The sequence below is a fragment of the Silurus aristotelis genome (assembly GCF_946808225.1).
Source record: "Silurus aristotelis genome assembly, chromosome: 27".
Taxonomy (NCBI): Eukaryota; Metazoa; Chordata; class Actinopteri; order Siluriformes; family Siluridae; genus Silurus; species Silurus aristotelis.
In genome coordinates, this window is record NC_139600.1 from 10930608 (window position 1) to 10958185 (window position 27578).

Here is a 27578-nt window from a genome sequence, read left to right on the forward strand (position 1 = left end):
AGAACACGGATGTCTCGTGTCGATAGTGCAGGCTGAGTCAAGTTTTGCCCTTAAAGCCCTGTAGTGTCCACAGCATGCCCGTGATACTGCTCTGGCTAAAACCTATCAATACCTCAGCATCTAGTCCATCCCTGTCTCATGTCCTCGGGCTCCCCTGATGAGACTCTTATCGATCCGTCCACTCAGGCTCTCTGTGTTAAAGCCTGAGACCCAGTTCTCCAGACACTGATTAAGCCTAAACTACACTGCATTATCAATTTTCCATTGACAGTCTGGAACTAAACTTAATCTGAAAGCCCGAGACATTGCATGCCTTTTTTCTCCTGCGTTTAAAGTTCACTAAAAACCCAAGAGCCTGTCAATGATGCAGTGTCTCGGACAAATTGCCATTTTAGAGGTCTGATTAAGTTTATCTAATAAGCAAGGCTCTGGCGCCAATGGCTGTAGGGTGCATTTTGTAATGTCGTCTTTTTTTATTTATTTATTTTTTTTGTCCGAAATTGCAAAAAGTCACATTCTAAGATGCAAATAGCTTTAATCAAGGCAATAAATCTAATATTTTTGCCTCATGAGATAAATTTTCTTGTCTGGCAATTTCCATGTAAGTTTAATCAGCCCATTCCTGAATATGTTTTTTTTTTTATATTTTTATTTTATTTTATAGAGACAAATGATCTCTCATTATTGCCCATTAAACTGGCTTCCTTCCAGCATTTATTCATAAGTACGTTGCAGAAACTGCGATTCCTGTATCTCTGGGTGTTTCACTCGTCCTTTAGTTTACTATCATCACATTTCTCTCTCTCTTTTATTTCTCTGTGTTTGCCCTGGTTTCATTACCAAGAAATAAAACTCGTGTACTTCGCTGTTCCAGAATCAGCAATTAGCTTTTAAAGCTGTCCCACACGTCCCTAATGGTAACTGTTGCACAGGAATTCGGCAGTGAGGTTGAGAGAGAGAGAGCGGGGGGGTGGGGGTGGGGGGATAGGCCAACATTTCTAGAGTTAGACATTAGTGTTGCTATGGATACATTCAATTCAACAGAACAGTGTGTTTAAAGTCCTCAGTGTATACGAGCGAGAGAATGTCCGGAGGTCTATAAGCGCTATGCTACATGTGTACACATGCATTCCAGTTTCAAGTACGTCTTCGACTCGTGTGGGGTCTCAGTGTAGCCACACGCACACACCAACACACACTCCATCACTATTCGAAGACGTCCCATCGGTCTCTCTCTGTTCAGCGTCTTGTGTGGCGAATGTTTTCGTGTGTGCGTCGTCGATTTTATCTACCGTGTCGAGTCCTTTAAAGGAAACTCGGCGCTCAATTCAGAACTTTTTACGACCATGTTCGACACATTCAGCCATAAAAGCGCACAATATACAGTCACGCACACACCTAAGCAAACACACTGCCCCAATATCCACTTTCAGCAATGTAAACAGGGCTGTCCCGCGCTAAGTAGGCTACATTCTGTTTTTCAGCTGCAGTTTAGCGCTCTTTTGTCTCCGCTCTCTAAATCACGTGGCATTTTTCTCCAAGAACACCTCAGCCGTCTTGCGTTCGACACCGGCTTTCTGGCAATAACACTGAAACTCCTGCTGCTGACCATAAATCATTTTTTAAACCGGGCCTGCCGAGCCTACTCCTCCTCAATGCGGATCAAACGGGCCTGACTCCGGTTCTCCAGCTCCAGTGGGTGGCCGAGTCTCGACGGTACACTAGTGGGTGGAAGCATTTACACACGAACAGATTAAAAACCTATTAGGCTTGGCGATTGTTTGGACAGTTGATAACAGAATCCCGACTGCTCCGCAATTACATCATCTGCGGCTTTGCCACAGCCTGAATTAGCAGAGCTGCGAAGTTTTCACACGAGGATACCATGAGCCGGATGGAAATTTGGCATCGGATATTATCATTTGAATCTAATTTTATTAGCTACTGATAGATCACAGTGTTGTTGAACGTGGGTCAGTGCCCATTTCCTTTATACACTATAAACACATTGTGAGTCAGAAAGGTTTTGGACACGCAGTATTCACACACGCCAGACAAAATGAAAGAACAGCAACGAAAAGGAAGAAATTGTTTTAAAGTTTTAAAACAAGGCAAGCTTTTGGGGAAAAGCCGTGTAACTTAGAGGAAGTATGCGAGTAAAATTTTCGCTTTTTCCAATAAAGCAACATCAAGATTGTTCAATATAATAATACTAACAATAATAATAATTCAATCCAAAATATTAATATAAAAAAATTCTCCTGCATTTCTTTATTCACACTGTTTGTTAGATTTTCAAACCATGGATTATTTTATGAAATGTAAAAAAAAAAATAAAAATAAAAAATTATATTAGATGTTTAGAAAATGTTAGTCATGGATTTGTTTAATTTTCTAATACTTTGTAATATTTAGTGTTAAAAATTTAATTTAATTTAAGAGACCACATAGGTAGGTATCGAAGCAGCTGCCTTTCGTTTCAGACACTGCTCTTATAGTATATACTCAGGGTTTAAGGTTCAACTGTGTGCTCTGTTTCTGGACAGTGTCAAATTTTGTACAGTTTTCATGTTTCATGTCGGTTTCCAATTTGTAGTCTGATTTCAGCCGATCTTCTCCTCTGTGTCAGGGGAATGCATGTACATGTCGGATCCAGGCTATACTCCTGATTCCTATTTTGTCAATGAGTGAGAACTGGATTAATTTGGATTATGGACAAAGAAGGTATAATGATTGAACGAATGAAAATTTGTGATTAAAACAGTACGTACGCATTGTACATATTTATCCACAATAAGCTCTTACGTTATGCCACCCATAATGCTGTTTAAAGTTGGCAAGACACATCACAAATATATTCAGAATATTGTACAAAGGCAAAATATACATATGTATGTAAACAAGTGTGAAATATGTCCACATGTTAAATGTAAAGACACATGCAAGCCTTTCATAATGGTCTCTTTGTTTGCTGTTGGCATCGGATGTGTGAACATGCAACCCACTTTACATAGAAAACATTTCTTTGCATGCAACATATTAATTCTGTCATATCCACTTTTTATTGGAATGCTCTGTGAGAGACTTTCTGCACTTATACCACTTCACTATTTGAAAAAAGATCGAAATGTAAGTAACAATTGAAAATCTTTGAATGGCAAAAATTGCAAATTTTGCAAAAATTGCAATTTTGGATATGTCACTTCTGTGCAAACAAATTCAAGCCGAATAATGCTGCATGGTAATGTGGGTCAGAAGTCATTCATTCAGTCAGTTCCTTAGTTATTCTGTCAATTATTCTGTTAGTTAGTGAGTCTGTTAATGATCTGGTTAGTTAGTAAGTTGGTTAGTCAGTTTGTCAGTCAATTAGTAATGTATTAAGTAAATGTACAGTAAAATAAAAAATCACATCCTAAGAATACAAACAGTATCTTAAATCTATTCTAATCAAATTTTTTTTATGAAAGGTGCTTTATACTTGTTACATCTACTTTACAGCACAGTGCTATTCTTTCTTCGCATATTCCAGCAATGTTAAGAAGCTGGGGTCAGAGCACAGGATCAGCAATGATACAGCACCCCTGGAACACAAAGGGTTAAGGGCCCCAAGAGTTGCAGCTTGGCAATACCAGGGGTTGAATACCTGACCTTCCGATCTGTATCCCAAAGCCTTAACTACTGAGCTACCACCACCCTTATGTGTTTAATGTATTACATTTATAATCATATGGTATAATATTCTACAGAACTCAAAAATTTAACATAGACATGTTTATACATTCTCATATATGCATTCTTCTTCACACCTATATTCAAATGCATTTTTGGTCTCACAGTTTTTCTATGTTGTTTTGGAGCGTTTCTCAGATCAGAAAGGAAATTCTCAAAACTGCTTGTTTAACATCATGAGAACATTTCTTGTTGCTTTGATCAAATTGCGAATGCTTTAGTACATTCATTTAATCGATTGTGTACAAGTGTCTGCTGTTTCCTACATTATCAGTTGTTTATGTGATGCTGATCAAAATATTTTATACTGGTTCCACCTGAATAGTCTTAACCTCCAAAACATCTCGGCATCGGTTTATTGCATAAGTCATTTTATGCAAAATGGTTAAACCAGTTGTCAGAGTCTGTCAAGCTTACATTTCTATACAAATATTTTTTCAGGTCAACCAATAATCAACTAGTTCTCTAAAATAGGTCAAAGGTGAATCTTGTGAACTTTCAGTTGGCAAAACACAGAATTACATTTTTTATACTGACAACACGACTAAACATTTTGACGATCTTGCTTGTGAACGATGATAAAGGGACTTTTCATTCTAATGGGAATGAGATGCTCGTCGACACAAACACTGACTTTTGAGAGAAGAACTAAGGATTTTGAAAAGAGTGCAGGCTTTTGCAAGAAATCCAATGTGTTGTGCTGTTTGTACAAATTGTTTTAAAAATGCAGTGACTTGTTCGCTAATATTAAGGATGAATCGAGAAAAGCTCCAAAGCAACCGAGAAAAACTGTAATCTTTTATTAATAAAATACTAATTAAAGCCTAATCATTTATCAAGATGTAATTTTGTAAAAAAATAAAAATAAAAAAATAAAAAAATAATTGGTTGTCTTAATTCGGGTGTGAAATTTTCATCTTCAATTGGGCGTAAACACACTTAATGAATACATGCCCTTTGGTTTGGAAATTCGTGCATGCATTTGCTTCCAAAATGACTTTTACCAGATTAGATATACATCTTAACATAATATACTTTAATAAAAAAATGAAATATTTTGCTATATATTATAAATATGTTTGTGTTGATGTATTTGTAAATGTTCATTTATATTTATTTATCATATGTACATTCATTTTGGTTCCCTGGTGGTCTAGTGGTTAGGATGCGGCGCTGGTCAGGGAACCAACCCCAGCCACTCTTAGCGCCGGTCCCAAGCCTGGATAAATGGATAAATTGCGTTAGGAAGGGCATCCAGCGTAAAAACGTGCCAAATCAAACATGTGGATAATCCGCTGTGGCGCCCCCTAATGGGAGAAGCCGAAAGAAATCTATAGTTTTTATCATATGTACACTAATTTAGTCATAATTGGTTGAAATGAAATGCTGACTGCACTCCAGACTTCCTCACTCTACACTCAGTATCTGATGTTACTAACACCTTTTGTGAGTGAATGAATCTATAAACACACTCCACAAAACCTGGTGGAACATCTTCCCAGAAGAGTGGAGATTATTAAGACATCAAATGGGGAAAAAGGAATGGGCTGTTCACAAAGCACTTATGAATCTTATGGTCAGGTGTCCACAAACTTTGGTCTATATAGTGTACTATATCTATCTCTGCTTAGCTTAGGTCTTATAAACATCAGATTTTTACAACAGAGTCGTACCACAAGGTTAGAAGACCAGAAGTTTAAAAAGAAAATGAACACGGGTAAAATCACATTTTTCTTTGGTAAATAATTTTAGATTACCCTATACCACTTCTGATCATCATCACTGTAACCCGCAACGTCGTATATCTGCTACAAATGGACATTCGGTGCAACCCAGATAAGGATGGGTTTCCTCTTGAGTCTGGTTCCTCTCAAGGTTTCTTCCTTATGTCATCTCGGGGAGTTTTTTCTTGCCACAGTCGCCACCGGCTCGCTCATCAGGGACAAACTTACTTACAAAGAACATATTCACTTTCAATCACCACATTATCTGTGTAAAGCTGCTTTGAGACAATGTTCATTGTTGAAAGCGCAATACAAATAAAAATGAATTGAATTGAATATACTGACATCATGTTTAGAGTAGAAAGTGGCTGTTTTTTTTTTTTTGCTGCTCTCATATTGTTCCATTTCCAAGCATGTAGAGTGGTCAAACTGGCACTAAACTGTGTCTCTAGACAGATTATATAGTGTTTCTGGAGGCAGAAAAAAAAATCAAATGGCCCTAACAGAATAATAAAGGAGGGATTTACAGCTGGTAGTTAAGCGACTTTTTTTTTTTCTTCCCGCCACCAATCAAACTGAGTCCATTCAGTTGTGCAGTTGAAAGGCATTGAATCTAAAGTGGCCCCTCAAGATCACTGAAGCCTGAATCAGTACTTACCGGACACTGGCAACTTTACCTTTTATGCATGTAAAGATTTGACAATACTGTAATACTGATTTGGATTTAGATTTTTGGATTTGCCGCAAGCTGGGAACACGTTAATAACAAATCTATAGGTTAAAACCTTGCTAATGGGCTTGAGGGCATTTTTTTTTAATCCTTCAATTTAGTCAATGTTATAGCCCGTATAGGGAATCAGTAGTTCATGAATATGCATGTAATATCGGTCAGCTTTTTCATCAGGGTTAGTGATATAGAGCAGATACATCCGAATGCACCATATGTGTTTATTCATGCAGCAAAAGCTAATTTCATGTTACATTTATTATACATTTAGTCACAATTTGCTGTTATAATAACCTCAGATCTTCCAGGAAAGAATTCCACTAGTTTTTGTAGTGTGCTTGTGGAGATTTGTGTTCATTCAATCACAAGGTCGTAAGTAAAGTCAGGTACTCAGGAGCCTAAGGAGGCCTGGGGGGGCAGCGTTCCAATTCATTCCAAAGTTATTCATTAGGGTCAGAGCTCTATAGCAGGTCACTTAAGATATTCCACTCCAACCTATGTAAAGCATATCTTACTGGAGCTGGCTTTGTGCATGCTGGAAGAGTTTTGGGTCTACTTCTGTGTTCAAGGTCATCCGATACAATTGTGTTCCTCCAACATTGTGGTTACAGTTTGGGGAAGAACCTCACATGCCTGCATAGGTCAGGTGTCCTAATACTTTTATCAATATAATGTATGTTATATTACATTGTTTTGTTCCAGAATACTGTGTTATGTGATGATATCACCTTATGAGACAAAGAAATATGTCTATTGTAGCCTACTGATGATGTTTTTTTGTATAACCAGATTACAGCACTTCATGCTGTAGATCATGTGGATCATGCTCTTGGGATCATTTATTAAAACTCCTCAAATCTGACTTTCACTGCAGTGATTTGTCCGTCCAATCAAAGCAGCGTCCTCTCCTGCTCAACAATGATCCGGGCGTAATTGAAAGCGAAGGCCGTTCTGTATGATAAGAGCACTTCACACTTCTGTGAGCTCTAGAGCTAGAAACCAGTCTTGTCAACCAATGCACAGCAGCTCAAACAGCCTCACACTGACTAAGCCGTCTTTCAATTCCTCTCTTGTCCTCGAAGTCCAGCTCTGACAGAGAGAATCTCTGAAGACTTGACCTAAAACGCTGACCCAGGACCGAAGTCTTCCTAACCTTACATTAATCCCGATGTCAAATCCGGCTTGGGTCAGAGTCACAGAAACGTCGTCTGTTAGGACTTTTGGGAATTTTTCCTCGGAGCACCATGATGAGCTCGAAGAAATTGTAGCAAGTGTGTGTGTGTGTGTTGAAGTCAGGACACTGGAGGAGACTGTGTTCTGATGGCTCCCCTTTGGGAAAGGAGTGCATGGATTCTGTAGTATCGCTGCTACTGTTTCTTTTTTAATTGGACGTGGTTTGACAATGGCATATAACTAATTTACACCATTCTATGGTGCCTTCTATAAGCAGTTTTTCTTTTTAAACACTAAAACTATACTTGAGACAAGTTTTAATATTTCATGCTTCATTGGATGTTTTACTAATGAGTCAATCCATTAATTAAAAAATAAATAGATAAAATGCGTGTCTATATATGTATTTATTTATTTATATTTTAATTAATGGATTGACTCATTTTATGTGTGTGTGTGTGTGTGTGTGTGTGTGTGTGTGTGTGTGTGTGTGTGTATATATATGTGTGTGTGTGTGTGTGTGTGTGTGTGTGTGTGTGTGTGTGTGTGTGTGTGTGTGTGTGTGTGTGTGTAATACATATAGTACAGTATGTGTTTGTGTTTCTTTCTTTCCAGGCCACCTGGGCTTGACGTCGTCTCTCTTATTTAAATCTGTCTCCATTTCTGTCTCCACATTACCATTTCCATTCACTCTCACTTCCCTTCAAACAAAGAGAGCTGCCTTTTTCTTTTTTATTACCAAATCAAATCATTCCTTTAGCCCATCCCCTCCTCCTGCTTCTCCCCCCACGCTGCCTATGCCAAAACCATGTTTGTTTAATGAGAACCTGCTTTAAACTCGCAAGCTCGCTCTCCTCACAATTACAAACCGCTGTTCAGAAAATGTCGTTCGCACGTTGACTCCTGATTGAAGAGCAGCGTTTCAATAGGCTCGGATGGAGCACTCGGAAGAGTATAATTACAAAACTTAAGTGTAGAAACAGGGCTGTGGGGAAAAATAGTGAATGTATTAGCAGCATCACTTGTAATCAGCACTAGATAGTAGAGGAGCTGTGCTGGAGCTAAGACACACACAGTAACTGTAAACAGGATGATATCGATTTTGATCAATCGTGTCACAATATGATTTTTGGAGACTTTGTTGAAGAAAAAAAAAACCGCTTGGAGTATGCTGAAATGATAGTTAGCTGGTTAGTTATTTGCCTTTGGCTTCAGTGTACATTTAAAAGGGGGGGGGGGGTCATCCTAAGAATAAAAAATTCTTTAACAAAAAATATATACATTTAAAATTGATTGCATTTATAATTAAACTTATACAACATAATATTCTATAAAACTCATAATTTCAACATATACATTCTCAAAATTATTAGTTTTTTGTCTTTTCTTTACTCCACTTAAAATATTCTGGTTTATTTACTATAAAAACAAAAGGATTTTTTACAAACTTTATTTATGTATGGTATAAAAAACTGCCGCTTGTTAGGAAATCTTATACATATATACCTATACTGTATATTACACATATCATGAACCACATTATATCATGGCTAAGCCCTACAGTAGGCTATAGATCAATGCCAAATTGAAATGTTTGCTTTCCATTATACTATCATCTTTCTTTGACTGTGTGGACAAAATCAGTACGTTTCTGCACAAAAGCCTCTGCTGAGTTCTTGTATATACCCATTCAAATGACCTTTGCCTCAGAATTCCACTAGGGAATAAAATAAAGTCTAATATGTGGGTGATGTGGGTGTGTGTATGGCGCACGCATAACACAGTGGAATTATATGAAGTGTATTACCACAGCAGACCTTGTAATGTTGACTATATATTTATTACGATGTCAGTGAACTCACAAATACAACTGGCAGCTAAAGACTATAGCTTTGTCCAGATAATATACCATGCCTGTTTATACAGATCATAATAAAGAAAATACATTATATTATACATTATATTATATATTAAACTGTTACCACGAAATTAAAAGCGCAAAACTGTATAGGATATTTAACACCATTCAATTTTCCATTCACTTGAACTTGGAGACTGTTCCAGCATGACAGTACATGGATTTTAGTGGAAGATCTTGAGTTGCCTCCTTCAGAGCTTAGACCTCAACCCAATTTCACCTTTGAGATGACTGAATCCCAGGACTCCTCACCCTACACCAGTAGCTGACTTTATGAATGCCCTTGTAGCCGAATGAGCACAAATCTTCAAAAACACACTTCTTGTGGAACATCTTCCCAGATGAGTATGTGCATGTCAGCACGAAAAAGGTGAAATGTTTTCTCGTTGTTAAAGGATCCAATAGGGGTTCATCCATAGATGAAATTAGTCTCTTCAGTGCAAATATAATGTAATCGGTGTTGACACAAATAAAGCGTTTCCGCATTTGCAAATTGGGCTACCTTGTTGGGGAAAAAAAGAAGCGACAATTACATGCAAGGGTTCAGAACACTGGGTCCCGCTAAATGCATTTTGTGTCAAAATAAGAAAACAATGTATTTACAGTTCGGTCCACATGGAGCACTGTGCTAACAGTGTGAAGTGTTCGTGAAATTCGTGAGGACTAATGTTTTTTAGCAACTAAACTGAGGCAACAAAAAAACCTGAATTAGATCTTTATACAAGCTTTGAGCTACTACACTTCTGAATTATTACTGCAAAGATGTGTAGCCTGAACACATTTTGAGGAACGGTAAGGGCAATTATTATTAGCAATATGTTACGACCCATTCTAAGGTTGGCCGCACAGCGTGATTAAAAGCACGGGGTGGGGTGATGGATGTTGTGTGGATGTGTGTATGGTATTCTGATTAATAAAGAAGGGAGCACAAACACTGAGATTAATAGAGAGTCATATTAAAGTATGTACAGGGAAGCACAGGGCTACGCTTCAGGGTAACCCAATGGCAAAATAACATACAAAAAACAGTCTGTTTACAAAATCTATGTTACCTATGAAAGAAAACACACAGTGAAAGACAAACCACTTCCTGAACTCCATCAAAAACAGGGAAGGAACCCACACCCAACACAAATGGCAGTCACGACAATACCTGTGCGTACAGGCATTTACATTCAGCTCTATTACAGTGATCATTTACACACAGGTCGAGCAAACCTATTACAAAGGACAGGGCAAAACTCAAAGTTGGCACGGGGCATAGGTTAAAACCACTATCACAAAATCTAAATTTGCGCATTGGCTAAAAGAGCTTTTGATCCCAGAATCCAACCCAACTTTATATTGCCTCTTTAGTGTGTCGTCATCTATGGGAGGTGGGCGTGGCTTCACCAAGGTGGTCTGTAGGAAGACACGGACTGGGAGTCTGGAATGGCACCTACACAGACTATACCAGGGGTCGGCAACCTTCACCACACAAAGAGCCATTTGGACCTGTTTCCCACAGAAAAGAAAACACTGGGAGTCAACCCTTTTGACATTTAAATTGAAATAACACTACATGTAACGTTTTTTTTTTTTGCCTTTATGCTATGTATAATCAAACCATAATGTGTTGCATTTATGAAATCAATGAACTGCAGAGAGAATGAAATTACATTTCTGCATGCAACAAATTTTTTTTTAACTATTTAAAAAAAGACATTGGGTTGAAGGTTACTTTCAGGTAAAATACTCAATGTCTATTTGAGTCCTTCTTGTATTTATGAAAAGAACGCGAACATAAATTATCCACCGGCAGCAAACCAAAAATGCCGTCCTCTTCTGTGTGCCGTCAACCAAAGTTTAAGAAGTCGCGTGCCGGTGGGTGTCGCACATTAGCGGTTGTGACGCATATGAAGAGCGACAAAAAAACTTTAACACGTTTTATTTAGATATTACAAGATCACCAAAATCTTCAAATTTAGAATTACGTTTTAAAAACTAACGAACTAAAATAAAATACATTTTAATTAAATACTCATTATTTATTTTCCAAAGCCACAGGGAGCCGCAGAAGAGGGATGAAAGAGCCGCATGCGGCTCCGGAGCCGCGGGTTGCCGACCCCTGGACTATACAATCCCAAACATCCCATATAATACAATACAACCTGCAAATATCTTTGCTCCTTTTTTATTTTACTGAAAGAATATGGGCTCTATAGCAGGCAAGTCAAGACCTTTCACTCCAAACCATTTAAAGCATAACTTCCTGGAGCTGGCTTTGTGCACAGGGGTATTGCCATGCTGGAACAGATTTGGATCTTCTTAGTTAAGCGAAGGAAAAAATGTAATGTTACTGAACCAAAGAGATTTTGTGCCTCCCACTTTGTGGTAACAGTTTGTGGAAGAACCAAAAGTCAGGTGTCAGGGTATAATCTTTATGAACCATCGCCATCTTTGCAGTAAATATACGTACAGGCAACCGAGGAATGAAAATATTGAAACACCTCTTGAGCTGTGTGTTGTTGCAACAGCAGTATCGTTCCAGGTCTCTGAAAAGTGAAAGCGAAGCTGCTGTTGAGTGTCTTCACAACATCTACTTTTCTTTGAACACCGTCAGCAATACACAGGCAAATAAGTCAAATAAATAAAAAAATGATTCTGCAGTGTTCTAAACAGATTGAAACGCATTTTTTGTTGTTGTTGTTTTTGGTTCCATCATGCGGTATTTGCATTCACAAAAAATACAATAAATAACAATGAAAAACTGCGAGCTGGGAAACGTACAGAGGATAGACAGAGGATAGTCAACTATCAGCAGGGATCACTTGTTTAAGTGACAAACTTTTGCCTGCTGGAGGAGAAGATAACTCCTGGGTTTTCTTTCCACCAACTCAAAAAAAAAAAAAAAAAACCTTCTACCACAGGTTTGAATTGATTCGGTTGCACCGCATACTGCAACATGTAGAAAAGTGAGGCCATCTGGTCAATTTAGCTGCCATGACATCTCCACATCGTGGTCTGAGGAAAACAAAATCTTGATTATATACAGGTGTGTTCTTGAGGTAAAGATGTTTACATTCAAGGGCTCATTTTCTGCCCATAATCATTGTGCTTTTGTTCTGTGTGTTGCTGAATTTGAAAATGGAGCATCCTCAAGTCCTGATGTTCACCTTCAAGCATCCTATAATACTGAAAGTCTGATGTCTGGCATTTGTACCTGCTGGAAATTGTGGAATTACTGTAATTATAGGTCCTTGTGTGTGTCTGTGTGTGTGTGTGTGTGTGTGTGTGTGTGTGTGTGTGTGTGTGTGTGTGTGTGTGTGTGTGTGTGTGTGTGTGTGTGTGTGTGTGTGTGTGTGTGTGTGTGTGTGTTCTCCCTCTGTTTATGTTGGTGCATCCTGGATATGGGTTGCTACAAGGTTCTTGTCCCAAGAGATCTTCCTGTGTAAGGCTTTAACCAGAAAATAGCGTTTTTCATGTTTCTCATTGTGTCTTTGTGTGTGTGTGTGTGTGTGTGTGTGTGTGTGTGTGTGTGTGTGTGTGTGTGTGTGTGTGTGTGTGTGTGTGTTTGTGTGTGTTTGTGTGTGTGTGTGTGCTATAATTGCTGGAATAACCGCCCTACCGTATTAACACTAACAAATGAGCATATTAAAATTAGACTAATGATAAAATTCCAGTGTGCATTCATGTATATCTTATATAATGCATTATAACTGCAGTAGAAGTGTGTGTGTGTGTGTGTGTGTGTGTGTGTGTGTGTGTGTGTGTGTGTGTGTGTGTGTGTGTGTGTGTGTGTGTGTGTGTGTGTGTGTGTGTGCACGCCACTGATTTGGCAGTAGGTGACAGTCCTGGCTGCAGAAGATGGATGCTCAATCTCTCAGCAGGGAGCCATAATGAATGAAGACACACACACACACACACACACACACACACACACACACACACACACACACACAGTGCACAGCAATCACTAAACCATAATGGTTTGGAGGATATCGACCTGTCCATCAGATACTCTACTCTCTCTCTCTTTCTCTCTTTCTCTCTTTCTCTCTTTCTCTCTTTCTCTCTCTCTCTCTCTCTCTCTCTCTCTCTCTCTCTTTCAAACACACACTATATACAGGAGATTTAAATAAACTACAGGGCAAAAGAATGGGACATCTGCCTTTTATAGCCACATTTGGTTCCTTATCAAAGTGTAACACACATTTATAGGATGTATTTGGGTGTGGCAGCATTAGATTTTCCCTTCACTTGAACTAAGAGACCTGAACCGTGTTCCAGCAAAACAATGCCCTTTGAACAAAACCAGCTCCATTAAGATATGGTTTACATGGTATGGAGTGAAAGATCTTGAGTGGACTGCTTGAGAGCTCTGACCTCAACCCTAGTGAACACCTTTTGAGATGAAATGGAAAACTGACTGTACCCCAGTCCTCTTCACCCTACATCAGTACCTGCCTTTACTAACACACTTGTAACTGAATGAGCACAAATCTCCACAAGCACACTCCAAAATCTAGTGGGACATCTTCCCAGAAAAGTGTTGGTCATTAGAACAGGAACCACATATGAATGTTATGGTTTGTGTCTGGTGTCATTTTGAGGTAGCAAGCTTGTATTTTTAGGTACCTGGGGTTAACAGTACAAAGAAATGGAGAGTGTGTTAGAGAAGTGAAGAAAAGAGTGCAGGCAGGGTGGAGTGGGTGGAGAAGAGTGATAGCAGGAGTGATTTGTGATAGAAGAGTATCTGCAAGAGTGAAAGGGAAAGTTTATAGGACTGTGGTGAGACCTGTGATGTTGTATGGATTAGAGACAGTGGCATTAAGTAAAAGACAGGAGATAGCTGGAGGTACCAGAGCTGAAGATGTTGAGGTTTTTGTTGGGAGTGACGACGATGGACAGGATTAGAGATGAGTTTATTCAAGGGACAGCGCATATAGGACGTTTTGGAGACAAGGCGAGGAAGGCACGATTGAGATGGTTTAGACATGTGCAGAGGAGGAACATGGGATATATCAGTAGGAGAATGCTGAGGATAGAGGCACCAGGAAGGAGGAAAAGAGGAAGGCAAAGGAGAAGGTTTATGGATGTGGTGAGGGAAGACATGCAGGTAGTTGGTTTAAAGAGGCAGTGGGGTATGGAGACGGATGATCCGCTGTGGCGACCCCTAATGGGAGAAGCTGAAAGAAGAAGAAGAAAAAGAGGAAGAAAGAAAGCAGTGAAAATGTGCTGTAGGAAAAGAGCATTTTGTTGTAGACGTGTAATTGAGTGTATGGGTGTGTGAGAGCTTATATTTTTGGTTTAAAGTGCTATGTTTACTTGAAGGGCCGGCGTTAAAAGGAACTCTGTGTATTAGTCATGCTTTGTTGTAGCATTGACTGTTTATTTGCCAAGCTCTTCTACCGAGGCTCCCGCTGATCCATAAAAGCCGCGTAGAAAGAACACCTCTCGCCGCGTGTTTACGGTGTTTTGTTCTCCACTTCGTTTGTCGGCCCTCCAAAATGAAACAGTGCCTAGCGCATGCATGGTAATAATCGGATCAGTATCTGATCACAGTGGGGGCCGGCGTATTGTAGTGCTCGAGTAAACAGCGCAGTGTTCAAAATCGGATTATCGCGGATCACTAACATCTAATAAACACCATTTGAATGTAGTTCAGGAATCTGCCAGTTTGGAGTGATGATACGTTTAGCTTTGTCACGTGCACAAACAGATCCAGAATTCTGATAGGTGTTTCGAAGCATAACAATGACCAACGTATTTAGCATTTTAAGAGCGCCTAAGCTTATCTGTAAAGATTATGCAGCAGGTTTAATCATGTAAGAGGAAGTCTTCCGAGTGGCAGGAATTGGCTCCAGCTGTGAATTCTAATCCTGATGAAACCACAGCTCTATGGCAGCAACATTTTCTATGCTGTTCGTATAGAAAAAGCCATTTCTCACGTCCCGCAATCAGTCACAACATCACTTATATCATGTATGTGGAAGTGTGTTACACCTACGTGAGTGAATGTTTAGAAAGATCTGGTTAGCTGGATTGAGGTGTCTCAGAAAAGGACATGCTTGCTCTGCCCACACTTTCTGTCATTTGATTGGGGCAGACGTTGCTCATAGGTGAAAAGTGGCATTACCAAATAATAACATGGTATCAAAACGTTTCGAAACTAGCTCTGTTTACAGGAAAAAAGTTAATTTATCTACGTTTACACACTATAACCTTCAAAATATTTCCCTTGCACAGCAATACAGAGCTCTCGGTATTAATGCCACTTCTGGAATATGTCCTGAAAGTCTTCTAATCGAAGCGTGTCAAGCACCTTCTGTACTTCGCTCTGGATCTCCGCAATGGTGTCAAAACGGTGAACTTTGCTCTGGATCTTCATCTTCGAGAAGAGGGCAAAGTCCACAGGAGTCAAATCTGGCGAGTAGGGTGGGTGCGGAAGTGAGATCATGTGGATTGTTTTGCGACGATCATCATGCGCATGTTGCCGAATGTTTTCCGACAGTTTTCAGGGCTTGAGCTCGTTGAAGATCTTCCTGATCTCTCATCGTCTTCCAGTGATGTTCTTCAACACTTCCTCAAAACACCCCGAACGACTCATTGCAGCATCGTCGTATGTCAAACTTGTCATGTCAAACATCTCTGTGGCAGATTTGCCCAGTTTCACGCAGAATTTCATGTTTGCTCTTTGTTCTAACTTGCTGTCTGTGATGAAATTGCAGACGTGGTAACACAGGTGGTCACCAGTTAGCACCATTAGTCTTGAGACTTTGTGATACCCCCCTCGTATAACATTATTTAAGTTTGTTTACAGTTCTGTAAACAAAAGTAGATTTCACAGCATTTTAGGACAAATCTGAATTGGAATGACATTTGACTTTGATCAAAAAAAGTTTAAAACCCATCTCGACCATGGTTGCATTTCTGGCCCCTAAAGAAAGGCCTTGAACTTTTAAATGCTTAGGTGTATAAATAAGACAATTGTAAATCGCTCTGGATAAGAATGTCCGCTCGATGCCATAAACGTAAAAGCAAAATAAAGGAAAAGCAGGAACGTCGCCTGAATGCGATTTAAACATTTTGACTGAAAGGAATATTGTCACATGATGCTGCTCGAATGGCGCACCGCCACCATCCTACAGCGCACAAGACGTTTCCCCTCAGAGTCCTTAAAGAGGATCGCTACCACGTTTTCCATCATAAGTCAATTAATCCCTTCATTTACATTTTCATACAAATCAAATCAAAACCGAGGTAAAGCGGCGCACAGTTGTGATCATGTTGATGTACCGCTTTAATTGTGCCTATGCTCACTCACTGATTTGCTCAAATTGAATTCTTTCCATCCCACGCCTGCTGTTAAAACACAGAACACACCGGTTCCTTACAGCAGACCTGAGGGCTCGGCTCTGTGTGCAATTTCTCGTGTTATTTTTTTCCCCCCTCTGAATCTAACGCACCTGACTCGCTTCCTGAGTTAACTATAAAGTCTATTAAGGCTCTGATTTGGTGTATGACTATACTGTGCTACACACTCTCCATTTATCAGAAGAGACTTTCAATAATGCAAGTACAAAACGATTGGAACTAACAACTGGTACAAGTCCATCTCATCCAGATCTCAGAATCTTGAAGTAAAGAATTTGGACGGAGCAGTAACCTTTGTAAAATCTTCATGAATTGGATGAATTAGAAAGCTGCCCAAACCCCAGGCAAGAGATCACCAAAGATCTCTACAAGCACACTCCAAAATCTATTGGAACATCTTCCCAGAAGAGAAGGGGTTATTATTAAAGCGAATGGAGACTAAATGTGGAAATGGATGTTTAAAATGTACATATAAATCTAACGGTCAGGTTTTCACAAACCTTTGTTGAGGAGACCTTGTTTTTAAATGAAATCAGAGAAGACGATAAAAGCTAAATGGAAGGTTACAGTAGATAGTGTTTTTCACTCCTTTAAGCCGGGAATATGAAGAACAGTAATGCGAGGCTGCAGAAACTGGGAGAGGTGAAGCACAAAACCTTACTTGGTCTTTAACTGCTCTGTTTGAATTACATTTAAATTGATTGAGAATGTTAGGTATTTATTTTCAGATATGCTCAATTAAGTACTAATCCTCTAAAGTGTATGACGAAACCCTTAAAATAGAAACAGAACCATGCTAAGGAACAATTCCAAAATGGCCGCCTCTTTGCTCTTTCCAGCATCGAAGCTTTACAGTCATTTCTTTCATTGTGGTACAACACTACAGGAGGTCATGTTACATTTAAAAATACAATGAGAGAAATTCTTTAAAAAGGAACCAATGTTTTTTTTTCCCCCTCTCCTAAAGGTGATATTTTATTGTCTACATTTCGAGGCTATCGTTAAAGCTTAGTCAAGACGTAAAGGGGTCGCACTCCATTTCAATTATTTTTAAGCACTTCTAGCAGTAGACATTGAAATCCTGAAATAGATTTGGATCTCTAATGAGCCAGCGGCGACATTGGAAAGAAAAACTCACTGAGACATCATGAAAGGGGGAAAAAAAAAAACCCTTGAGGAAAGCCAGACTCAAAAGAGAACCCAATGCCTTCTGGGTAATCTGTGAGATCAGATGTTTGCTTAGTGCACTTATAACATAATGTATTACTGATAGATAGATAGATAGATAGATAGATAGATAGATAGATAGATAGATAGATAGATAGATAGATAGATAGATAGATAGATAGATAGATAGATAGACTTTATTGTCATTACATAGTACAGGTACACAGCGACGAAATGCAGTTTGGCATCTACCAGGAGTGCAAAATGTAGCAATAGTGCAGATAAATATGTAGCATATTTACAGCACGTGATATATATGTAAGCATATATACAGTGAATAAATATAAAGGCTATAGCAGTGCAGAGACGTGTGGACATCATTAAAAAGTACAAATAAATGGTTCTAAGTCTATGGCATTGAAGAGGAAATGTGCAGAAGTGGAAGGTTATAAGATTACGAAATTGAAAAGTTATTGAAAAAAAGCTATTTTGGGTTGATTTTTTTTATTTATTTTTTTTATTATAATTGTTAAAAGTATGAATTTAGGGCTACGAGACTATATATGAGAATAAAGATTATCGTAATTTCCGGACTATTAAGCGCACCCAAATATAAGCCGCACCCACTGAATTTGACAAAGATTTTTATTTTGAACATAAATAAGCATCACCTGTCTATAAGCCGCATGTCTACACTGAAACTAATGAACTTTACACAGGCTTTAATGAAAGACAGTGTCTGTTACACGGCTTGTATCTAAACAGTAGCCTACCAAGAAAGTCATTGTTCACTGTCTTCCTCCTTCCTTTCAAAACTATTTCTCTCGAGAGTTTTTCATTTGGCATCGTCATGTGTTTAAAAATCACCATCGGTGAAGCTTTTCTCCCGATGCCGTGCAGCTCAGAACACAGGTGAAGTGCGTTTTCATGCCCAGTTGTTTTCAGTGTGACGTCACCTTTCCTGTAGACAGTCCGAGTGAGCGGCAGGTCAAACGTCAGAGGAACATCATCCATATTTATGATGTGGTGCGGCCCGATTCAGTGGGAGCGCATCTGATTTAATATAAAGAATTTCATTGGTTTACCTGAACCCGTTCAGCAATTTCATTGGTCTAATGTTATGGGGCTCAGTGTTTTGGCATGAAGTTTGTGAAACCGGGAAAAACCCAGGAAAAATCCAAAAATAAGCCGCTTCGTTGTTTAAGCCGCGGGGTTCAAAACGTGGGAAAAAAGTAGCGGCTTATAGTCCGGAAAATACGGTATTTTATTAGAACTTTAAATCCAGTAAAATCTCCACCAAGCATTTGTCTTTCTTTTTTTGTCCTTTTTTTTTTTTTTTTTTTTTTTTTGTAAGTAGGTCTGAAGCCTGATTCCTTACAAACCTCTCTTTGTGGAATAATGGTGAACGATTTGTTAACCAAATGGGTCCATGCTGTGGTTTGGTGTCCAGGAGCAAAATGCATTATGAATTACACAAAAGACATAACAGCACAGCTGCCTATTTTTTTTTTCACTATTGAACAAGATGAATAAAAAATGAGGTATTTGATTAGGGATCCATTGCCCATATTATCACTGAATATATTTAGCCAAAATAAGAGTCGTTTAAATAAAGATGGTTGATGCTTATCTAGCCTATAATATAACCTCTGATTTCAACGGTCTAATGATTTTATTTATTTTAATCACCTTCCTAGATTGTAATTATGTTTATTATTGTATCAATGGAAAATAAATTTGCTTAATGTGATGGAGTGATTCAGTAAAAAAAAATCTGTTTATTTGCTCTTGACTTTCTAGCATGACAAAGCAAACTACATGAAGATATGCTAGACATAGGTTGGATGGGAGCATCTCGATAAAAGCTAAACCTTTTGAACTCTGCTGAGATAAACTGGAATGCTGAGACTTTATTAACACCCTTGTGGCTGATTAAGCACCCATTTTAAAATCTACTGAAACATCTTCCCAGACGAGTGGAGGTCATTATAACAGCAAATGGGGACTTCATGGGATGTTCAAAGAAGAACATAAGAATCTTACTGTCCACAAACTTTGCATTTATATAATCCCTAGTCACAATGTGTTTTTTGGCTGTTGTCCTCCATCTGCTTTACAGTTAGACATCGGATTGTGTGATAATCCCGAGACACCATCATTTCAGAAAAAGATCTAAATCAAACCAGATCTAAACATTTACCTCAGAATTATATATGCTTTTGTATTGTCAGCTTTCAAAAAGAATACAGTCAAATGAAAAAAGTTTGTACACCTTTTAGAAGAAATAGAATACATTTTATATAGGCAAATATTGTGTTTGATTTGATGATGTATTTTTTATTCTAAAATAAAAAAAAAAGGAAAATTTCCAAATATATATAAAAAAACATTCCCATGTTTTGTTCCTCTCTGCATGTGTGAAATATTCTCCAAACGCAATTGGACTTAATTTTAAACCTTGAAAACCTTTAAACCTTTTTTATATATTTTTTGTACAGCTTTTAAACATTAAGTCAAATTTTCCATGACATGTCCATTCTAGACACTAAAAGAATCTTTTCAAAACTATTGTCTGCAGAAATATGTGTGCTTTTGATCGCTCTCTTGTTGCATGATACACCCACTTTACAGTTTCTTGGAATTTTCTTTCTCTTTTTTTTTTATTTTTTTTGGGAAGATGAATTGGAAACAATCGTGGAACGTTTATATTTTCTAACAAAAGAGAGTGTGAAAATGAATCTCCTGTGTAATTCTTTTGGTTACACCTATATGATTGTGTAACCAAAAGTCCTTACTATAGACTACACTTAGACAATAGTGTCAGTAAAAAAAAAAAAGAAAAAAGCCATTTTGGTTTCACTTTTTTTTTCAGTAAGCTTTGACGGGCCTGTTTCAGTGTCCCCTATGGGGAGGATGATTAAGAATCTTTTAACATGAGTTGTATAGGCTGGCGGGGATGAACACAGAGAGAGAGAGAGAGAGAGAAAGAAACAGAAAGTGAGAGAGAGAGAGAGAGAGAGAGAGAGAGAGAGAGAGAGAGAGAGAGAGAAAGAAACAGAAAGTGAGAGAGAGAGAGAGAGAGAGAGAAAGTAAGAGAGAGAGAAAGAAACAGAAAGTAAGAGAGAGAGAAAGAAACAGAAAGTAAGAGAGAGAGAGAAAGTAAGAGAGCGAGAAAGTAAGAAACAGAAAGTGAGAGAGAGAGAGAGAGAAAGTAAGAGAGAGAGAAAGAAACAGAAAGTAAGAGAGAGAGAAAGAAACAGAAAGTAAGAGAGAGAGAAAGAAACAGAAAGTAAGAGAGAGAGAGAAAGTAAGAGAGCGAGAAAGTAAGAAACAGAAAGTGAGAGAGAGAGAGAGAGAGAGAGAGAGAGAGAGAGAGAAAGTAAGAGAGAGAGAGAGAGAGAGAGAGAGAGAGAGAGCGCTGACCTTTGTTTGCATGAGTGACATTTCCAGGAGCTCTGGAAGTAATGCAGCGATCCACCATTTATGTGCATGCACACATATAAGGGTCTCGTCCTGATTTCTCCACACGTGCTTCTGCGTCCAAACATCTGCATGCGCTTCGACGTGCGTCTGCTTAACTGCGAGCACCTGCCGCGATTCCGACTGACAGCCTGCTCGTGATCTCGTAAAGCACTCGCGGTGATGGGCTCCGTCCCACAACTCATTAAATCCACGTCTCCTGTGAGACTCATCTTCCTCGTTCACTCCACAGCCCATTGATCACCTCTCTGCAATCAATGCCAATTAAACTGCACCGGATCTCTTTAATAGTACAGCGAGGAGGGCTTCAAACTGGGTCATCTTGACCTTGGATGACCTTGGAACGACTGCCTGGAATGAGGAAATGGGCATATGCGCTTTTCGAACATCCAATTCTACATTTAGTCCCTGCTAATCACACTGTAAGAAAGTGAGGACGTTAGAGTTACACCATATGAGCAGAGGTTTGTGGACACCTGAGCATGTGCTTTTTGAACTTTGCATTCCACGTTTAGTCCCCATTTGCTGTTATGATAATCTCCACTCTTCTGGGAAGATGTTCCACTAGATTTTTGAGTGTGCTTGTGGAATTGTGTGCTAATTCAGCCACAAGAGTGTGAGTGAAGTCAGGTACTGATGTAGGTGATGTGAGGAGACACGGGGTGCAGTCAGCGTTCCAATTGTTCAACAGGGTTGAGGTCAGAGCTCTAAAGCAGGAGATCTTCCAGTTCAAACCATGTAAAGCATCTCTTCATGAAGTTGAGTTTGTGCACAGGGAATTGTCAGGAATAGCTAGAACATCTTTGTATCCAGAGGAATCCAATACAATTTTGTGCTTTCAAATAAGTATCAGTGACACCCTATGGCTGGAGTATTCAGGTGTCCCAATACTTTTGTCAATATAGTGTAGGTTTTTGTTGGCATAAGATCGTGTTATGTGTTCTTTCAGCTGTGACATAGAACATTGTGCTCGTTGACTTTGATGATCCGGCATATTAAAGACCTAAAGACAATTTCCGCTTTGCCTCAGTTGCCGCAGAGACTTTATAAAGCTCTTATGTAGCCCTACGAACTTCACTACATTATTAACCTTGTTGATTACCATGCAGACCTTATTCATAAACGAGTTCATATTTAGTTATTAACTTATTTTGAAAAAACACGTTTTTGTAAATAATAAGGAGGACCCGGTGGTGTTATAGCGCTGCAGTTGTGGTGTGTGTGTGTGTGTGTGTGTGTGTGTGTGTGTGTGTGTGTGTGTGTGTGTGTGTGTGTGTGTGTGTGTAATAAAAAGGCAGTGAGGCACGATTAGTAGGATTTTGCACATGGCTGCCTCAGCTCTTCCTGTAATTCGGTCACACTTTCATATCCAAAGCAAACTCGGGCTCTCGAGGCACAAATTATCTCCATCACACCATCTTCCTTTTTCTCAAACCACTGCTTTTACTGCTGACATTCACACCATCAGCGTCCAACCAGCACACACCCAGGCCATTCCTTCCCCTTCATTAGCCACATGCTAACTAGTCAGTCACTCAATAATGACTCAAGGTGTGTGTGTGTTTGTGTGCACACTTGTGTGCGTGTGCGTAATGGGATATGAAGCAATGACATTATTATGACTTTCAGCCACTGGGATATTTCTTTATTAATCACGCTTGAGTGTCTTCTCGCTATATTGAAGTTTGGATCCTGATTGCTTTTTTGTCTTCTTGACCCTTTTAAAGAGGAGTTTAACAGGATATCGACGAAAAATTTCTGGTTCATGTTTTTAGAAGGTACACAAGATTGACACGATAAGGCCACGTACCAGGACAGGACTTCTATTTATTTTATTTTATTTTTTGCTAGTGTGCTGCCCAGCCTCATGTTTTGGTTGCCTGGAAACTGCTTCAGTTAAAGTGAAAATGGGAATCAACTAGTTTTCGAATTTCAGCAAATCAACGTCAAGTTTATTTCCAAGGTCAACATTCAGACAAACGTTGAAAGTTGAAATCTCTCTCTCTCTCTCTCTCTCTCTCTCTCTCTCTCTCTCTCTCTCATTCTCATGACTAAGGCACTTTACAGTAGCCGTGTTTCAAAAAAGAGACTTCACCCAGGAACATTGTGTTGTTTGAAATATCAATGCAACTTTAAGAGCCTACACTATAAGGACAAAAGTATTGAAACACCTGCTTGTTTTCCAGCTGTATGTGGTTGTTAAGTTGTATTTGTAGCCACATAACTGTTTAGGATGTCTTTAGATGCAGTAGCATTACATTTATTAGATTTTTAGAGACCCAAACCTGTTCCAGATATCCTTTTCCTGAATTCTAGTGGAAGATCTTGAGTGTCCTGCTTTAAAGCTCTGACCTCAACCCTATTAAACAATTTTTGGGATGAATTGGAACGCTGACTGCACCCCGGGTCTCCTCACATCACCTACATCAGTACCTGACTTTACTCACACTCTTGTGGCTGATAAACACAAATCTCCACAAGTACACTCCAAAATCTAGTGGAACATCTTCCCAGAAGAGTGGAGATTATCATAACAGCAAATGGGGACTAAATGTGGAATGGAAAGTTCAAAAAGCACATGCTCAGGTGTCCACAAACCTCTGCTCATACAGTGTAACTCTAACGTCCTCACTTTCTCACAGTTAATGACATTGGCATTTAAAATCTGCAGTTCAGGGCATTTGTAATGTTTCCTTCAGTTTTAGATTACAGTACCTGCCAAGATTGTATAAATTCGGGTAAAACTTTGAACATATTGTCGTAGTCAAAACCGATAATAACTTTTTATGTTTTCTTTTTTTCTAGATGTAATAACAGGACACAGTGCGCCGTCGTAGCTGGACCCGATGCGTTTCCAGACCCCTGCCCGGGAACCTACAAGTACTTAGAAGTCCAGTACGAGTGTGTGCCATACAGTAAGTATAAGTCGGTGTCCGCTGTTATAAAGAGTTTATAAAGGTGTTTTAATGGAAATCGATCAAAATCAATCATGATAATGAATGATGAATATTAGTAATTAAAACGGGCTTATTTTTTACACACATATACATACAAACACACACACACACACACACACACACACACACACACACACACACACACACACACACACACACACAAAATTCTGATCTGAAAAAAGAAATCCTTTGTCTAATTTTCTATTGGCTGATTTCAAGTCTCATATATCATAAGATAAAATTATCCCGCAAGATTTCAAACCCATAAATTCTCGTTTAGCAGTTTCTCCATGTAAGTAAGCATGTGAGTGTGTGTGTGTGTGTGTGTAAGTGTGTGTGTAAGTGCATGAGTGTGTGTGTGTGTGTGTGTGTGTGTGTGTGTGTGTGTGTGTGTGCCCCCTAAGTGGATCTATATGATAAAGTAGGTAAGTGCTATAGTGTGTCAAAATGACTAAGTTGCCAGATCTGGAAGGATTATGTGCCTAGCTGTGATAGATTTTCCATAATGTTATCTTCAGGGACCAGGTGAGAGAGTTTTTATTTCTCTGGCTGGAACGCAGATCACAGAACCACTACACTTGCACCACCTGCTAGGTTTAACACAATAGTGTCCAACGATGGAGTTTCCAAACGAGGGAGTTCGAAGGCGTTTTTAACTACTGTAAGATGCTGCTTTTTATTAGTTTTGCTATTATTCTAATATTAAACGTTTCCCAGATGATGACTTTGAGTGTGTTATGGTTTTAGGGCTGGTTTGAGCGTTTCACTAAATTATGGCCTCCTGGGAGGCTGTAGTAATTAAAAGAAAAAAAAAAAAAACAGCAGAAAAGCATGTCGGAACATATTACACACCAGTCCTTGGGGGTAAAACTGCCTATTTTGAATATTTTGTACAGTTTCTGAGATGCTTTTCTCCTTACCACGATTGCAAAGAGTCCCTGATTAAGTGGTTGATGAATGTAGCGCCCTTATTGAAAAGCGTCTCCTGCCCTCAGCTATTATTTCCCTTCTCTTCGATTATATACGAAGGACGTACGCTTTAAGTGCCCCCCTGCCCCTCCCCCCCGGCGGAATCGGATTAATTAATAAACCAAATGATTAGAACACTACAATCACGTAAGCCGTTTACTGTTTATTGCTGCGAATTTTTAAGTCCCCACCGAGACATCAGTTCTGGAAGTGTCCTTGTGCGAGTGTGTGTTTCAAACTGTCACAGCGAATCAGTACGGCGACATTGAAGAGTGACGAGGGATAGAAAGATGGCAGGATGAAAAAAAAAAACCAGGGCTCGAGACAGACAGGTGGAACAGTCCTGAGATGGAGGAGGGGCGTTTTCTTTCAGGAGGTAATTAAGTTGCAGGTGGTCTCGGGTGAAAGGGGGAGGGGCTTGGCGCTGGGGTAATTAGTGTCTGGAAATTGGAATTTTTTAGAAGTTGTATATGATGGCAGAGCGTAATAAGGAGTGCAGCCGAGCGGCGCGAGGAGCAAGAAGGGCGTGTCCAGGTTTTTTATTTTTTTTATTTTTTTTATTTTTTTTTCCCTTCTCTCTATTCATTTTTCTGTCAGTGGCAAAGAAAACTAGTGTGTAGAAAAAAAAAATCACAAGTTCCAGCACCCATCAAAGACACAAACTTTGATATATGAGGAGTTTGAAGGACTGAAGGGGGGCATTACTTTTACGTTTTTTTACTATGACGGTTTTTTTTTATTTCCTCTATCCTGCCGGGAGCTGAGACCAAAGCAACAGCTGGTGGCTTGTGTGTGTGTGTGTGTGTGTGTGTGTGTGTGTGTGTGTGTGTTGTATTGTGTTTTGCCAATACAGTTGCTATGAAGTTGTGAAACGTGTTTTGCACTCATTTCAGCTTGTATCTCTTTTATTATCTCATTATTTCAACAGAACAGCTTGTGATTTCAAGATCTTATGTCATTATTTTGACTTTGATATGTTTTGCATGGCTGTTTTGGCTGGTTTGAGTATTTCAGAAACTGACAGCCTTCTGGACATCTGGAAAGCGATGGCAGCTTAAATAACAACTCGTTATATCCGTGGCGAGCAGAAAAGCATCTTTACACGATGGGAAACATTTCTTTCAGTTTTCCACTATCCAGCTTTGATATCGAGATGCTTTTCTGCTCACTGCGTTTGTTAAGCTATCTTTATTTCAAGGACTTATCTCATTATTTTGACTCTTCTGCATTTTTCGAGCAAATACCGAGTCGAACGAATGACATTTCGAAAAACAAACTGGCACTTAGTGAAATGTCAGTATTAACAGAATATTTGTTCCTCCTTTTCTCTTTCTGATGTTTATAACCAATTTCACAAATCAAAAACAAGAATATGGTTATTTATTTCAGTGTAACATTTTGGCAGATTTTTCTGTCTATTTCAGTCACTTATCATCATCCCGGACAAAGGAGTTTAATCAATCTTTGTAAACAGTCTCCCTGACAGAGAGAGGGCCATCAGGGCTGCCTCGCTCAATGCTTTATTAATAAATCACTGGTTGAATATAAAGAATGTATAAAATCATGCTTATTTCAGCATGTCTTTCTTAAAGTACACTATATGGACAAAAGTTTGCACCTGACCCTAAGATTGATTCCATATTTAACCCCATTTGTTGTTATTAAATCCTCCACTCTTCTGGGAAGATGTTCCACTAGATTTTGGAGTGGGCTTGTGGAGATTTGTGCTCATTAAGCTACATATATTTTTGTAAATTCAGATACTGATGAAGGTGAGGTGAGGAGGCCTGAGGTACAGTCAGTGTTCACATTCATCCCAAAGGTGCTCAATAGGATTGAGGTCAAAGTTCTATTGCAGGCCACTCAAGATCTTCCACTCAAACTCATGAAAAGGATTTCTTCATGGAGCTCGCTTTGTGCACAGGAGTATTTGAATCTTGGAACAGGTTTTTGTCTCCCAGTTTAATAGGGAAAATGTAATGTTACAACTTCCAACTGGTAACAGTTTGGGGAAGAACCACATATGGCAGAGAAATTCAGGTGCCGCAATACTTTTGTCTGAATACTGTAGTTTATGTTATGAATATTGATAGTTAAGCAAAAAAATACGAATAGAGGGGAAAAACTTGTTCTCTTTTTTCCCAAAACATGATCATATTAAAAGACTATAAGTGCTGCACTTTTTTTTTTGGTATGCAAACTACCTCATTATATAACAGCAAAAACAATGAAAGTTGCCACTTAAAAATATAAAACAATATAATAAAAGTTAAGAAGCCACTAAAAATACTAACGCAAAAAATATACATGTAAATGTTTTTTACAGTTTAAAAGATTTCAGTTGAATGTGTAAATAAAATGACATTTCACTGTAGGCT

General features: G+C 38.9%; 1 protein-coding gene across 15 annotated transcripts in view; it reads left to right on the forward strand.

Moving 5' to 3' along the window:
* The window catches only part of LOC310721244 (adhesion G protein-coupled receptor L3), a 306925-nt gene that overhangs the window by 157112 nt on the left and 122235 nt on the right, over positions 1-27578 (forward strand). For all 15 annotated transcript variants that reach the window (XM_083532672.1, XM_083532676.1, XM_083532673.1 and 12 more), the window contains one exon: positions 24080-24189. In XM_083532672.1, coding sequence (XP_083388798.1) covers positions 24080-24189 — 110 coding nt within the window. The remainder of the gene's footprint in view (positions 1-24079; positions 24190-27578) is intronic.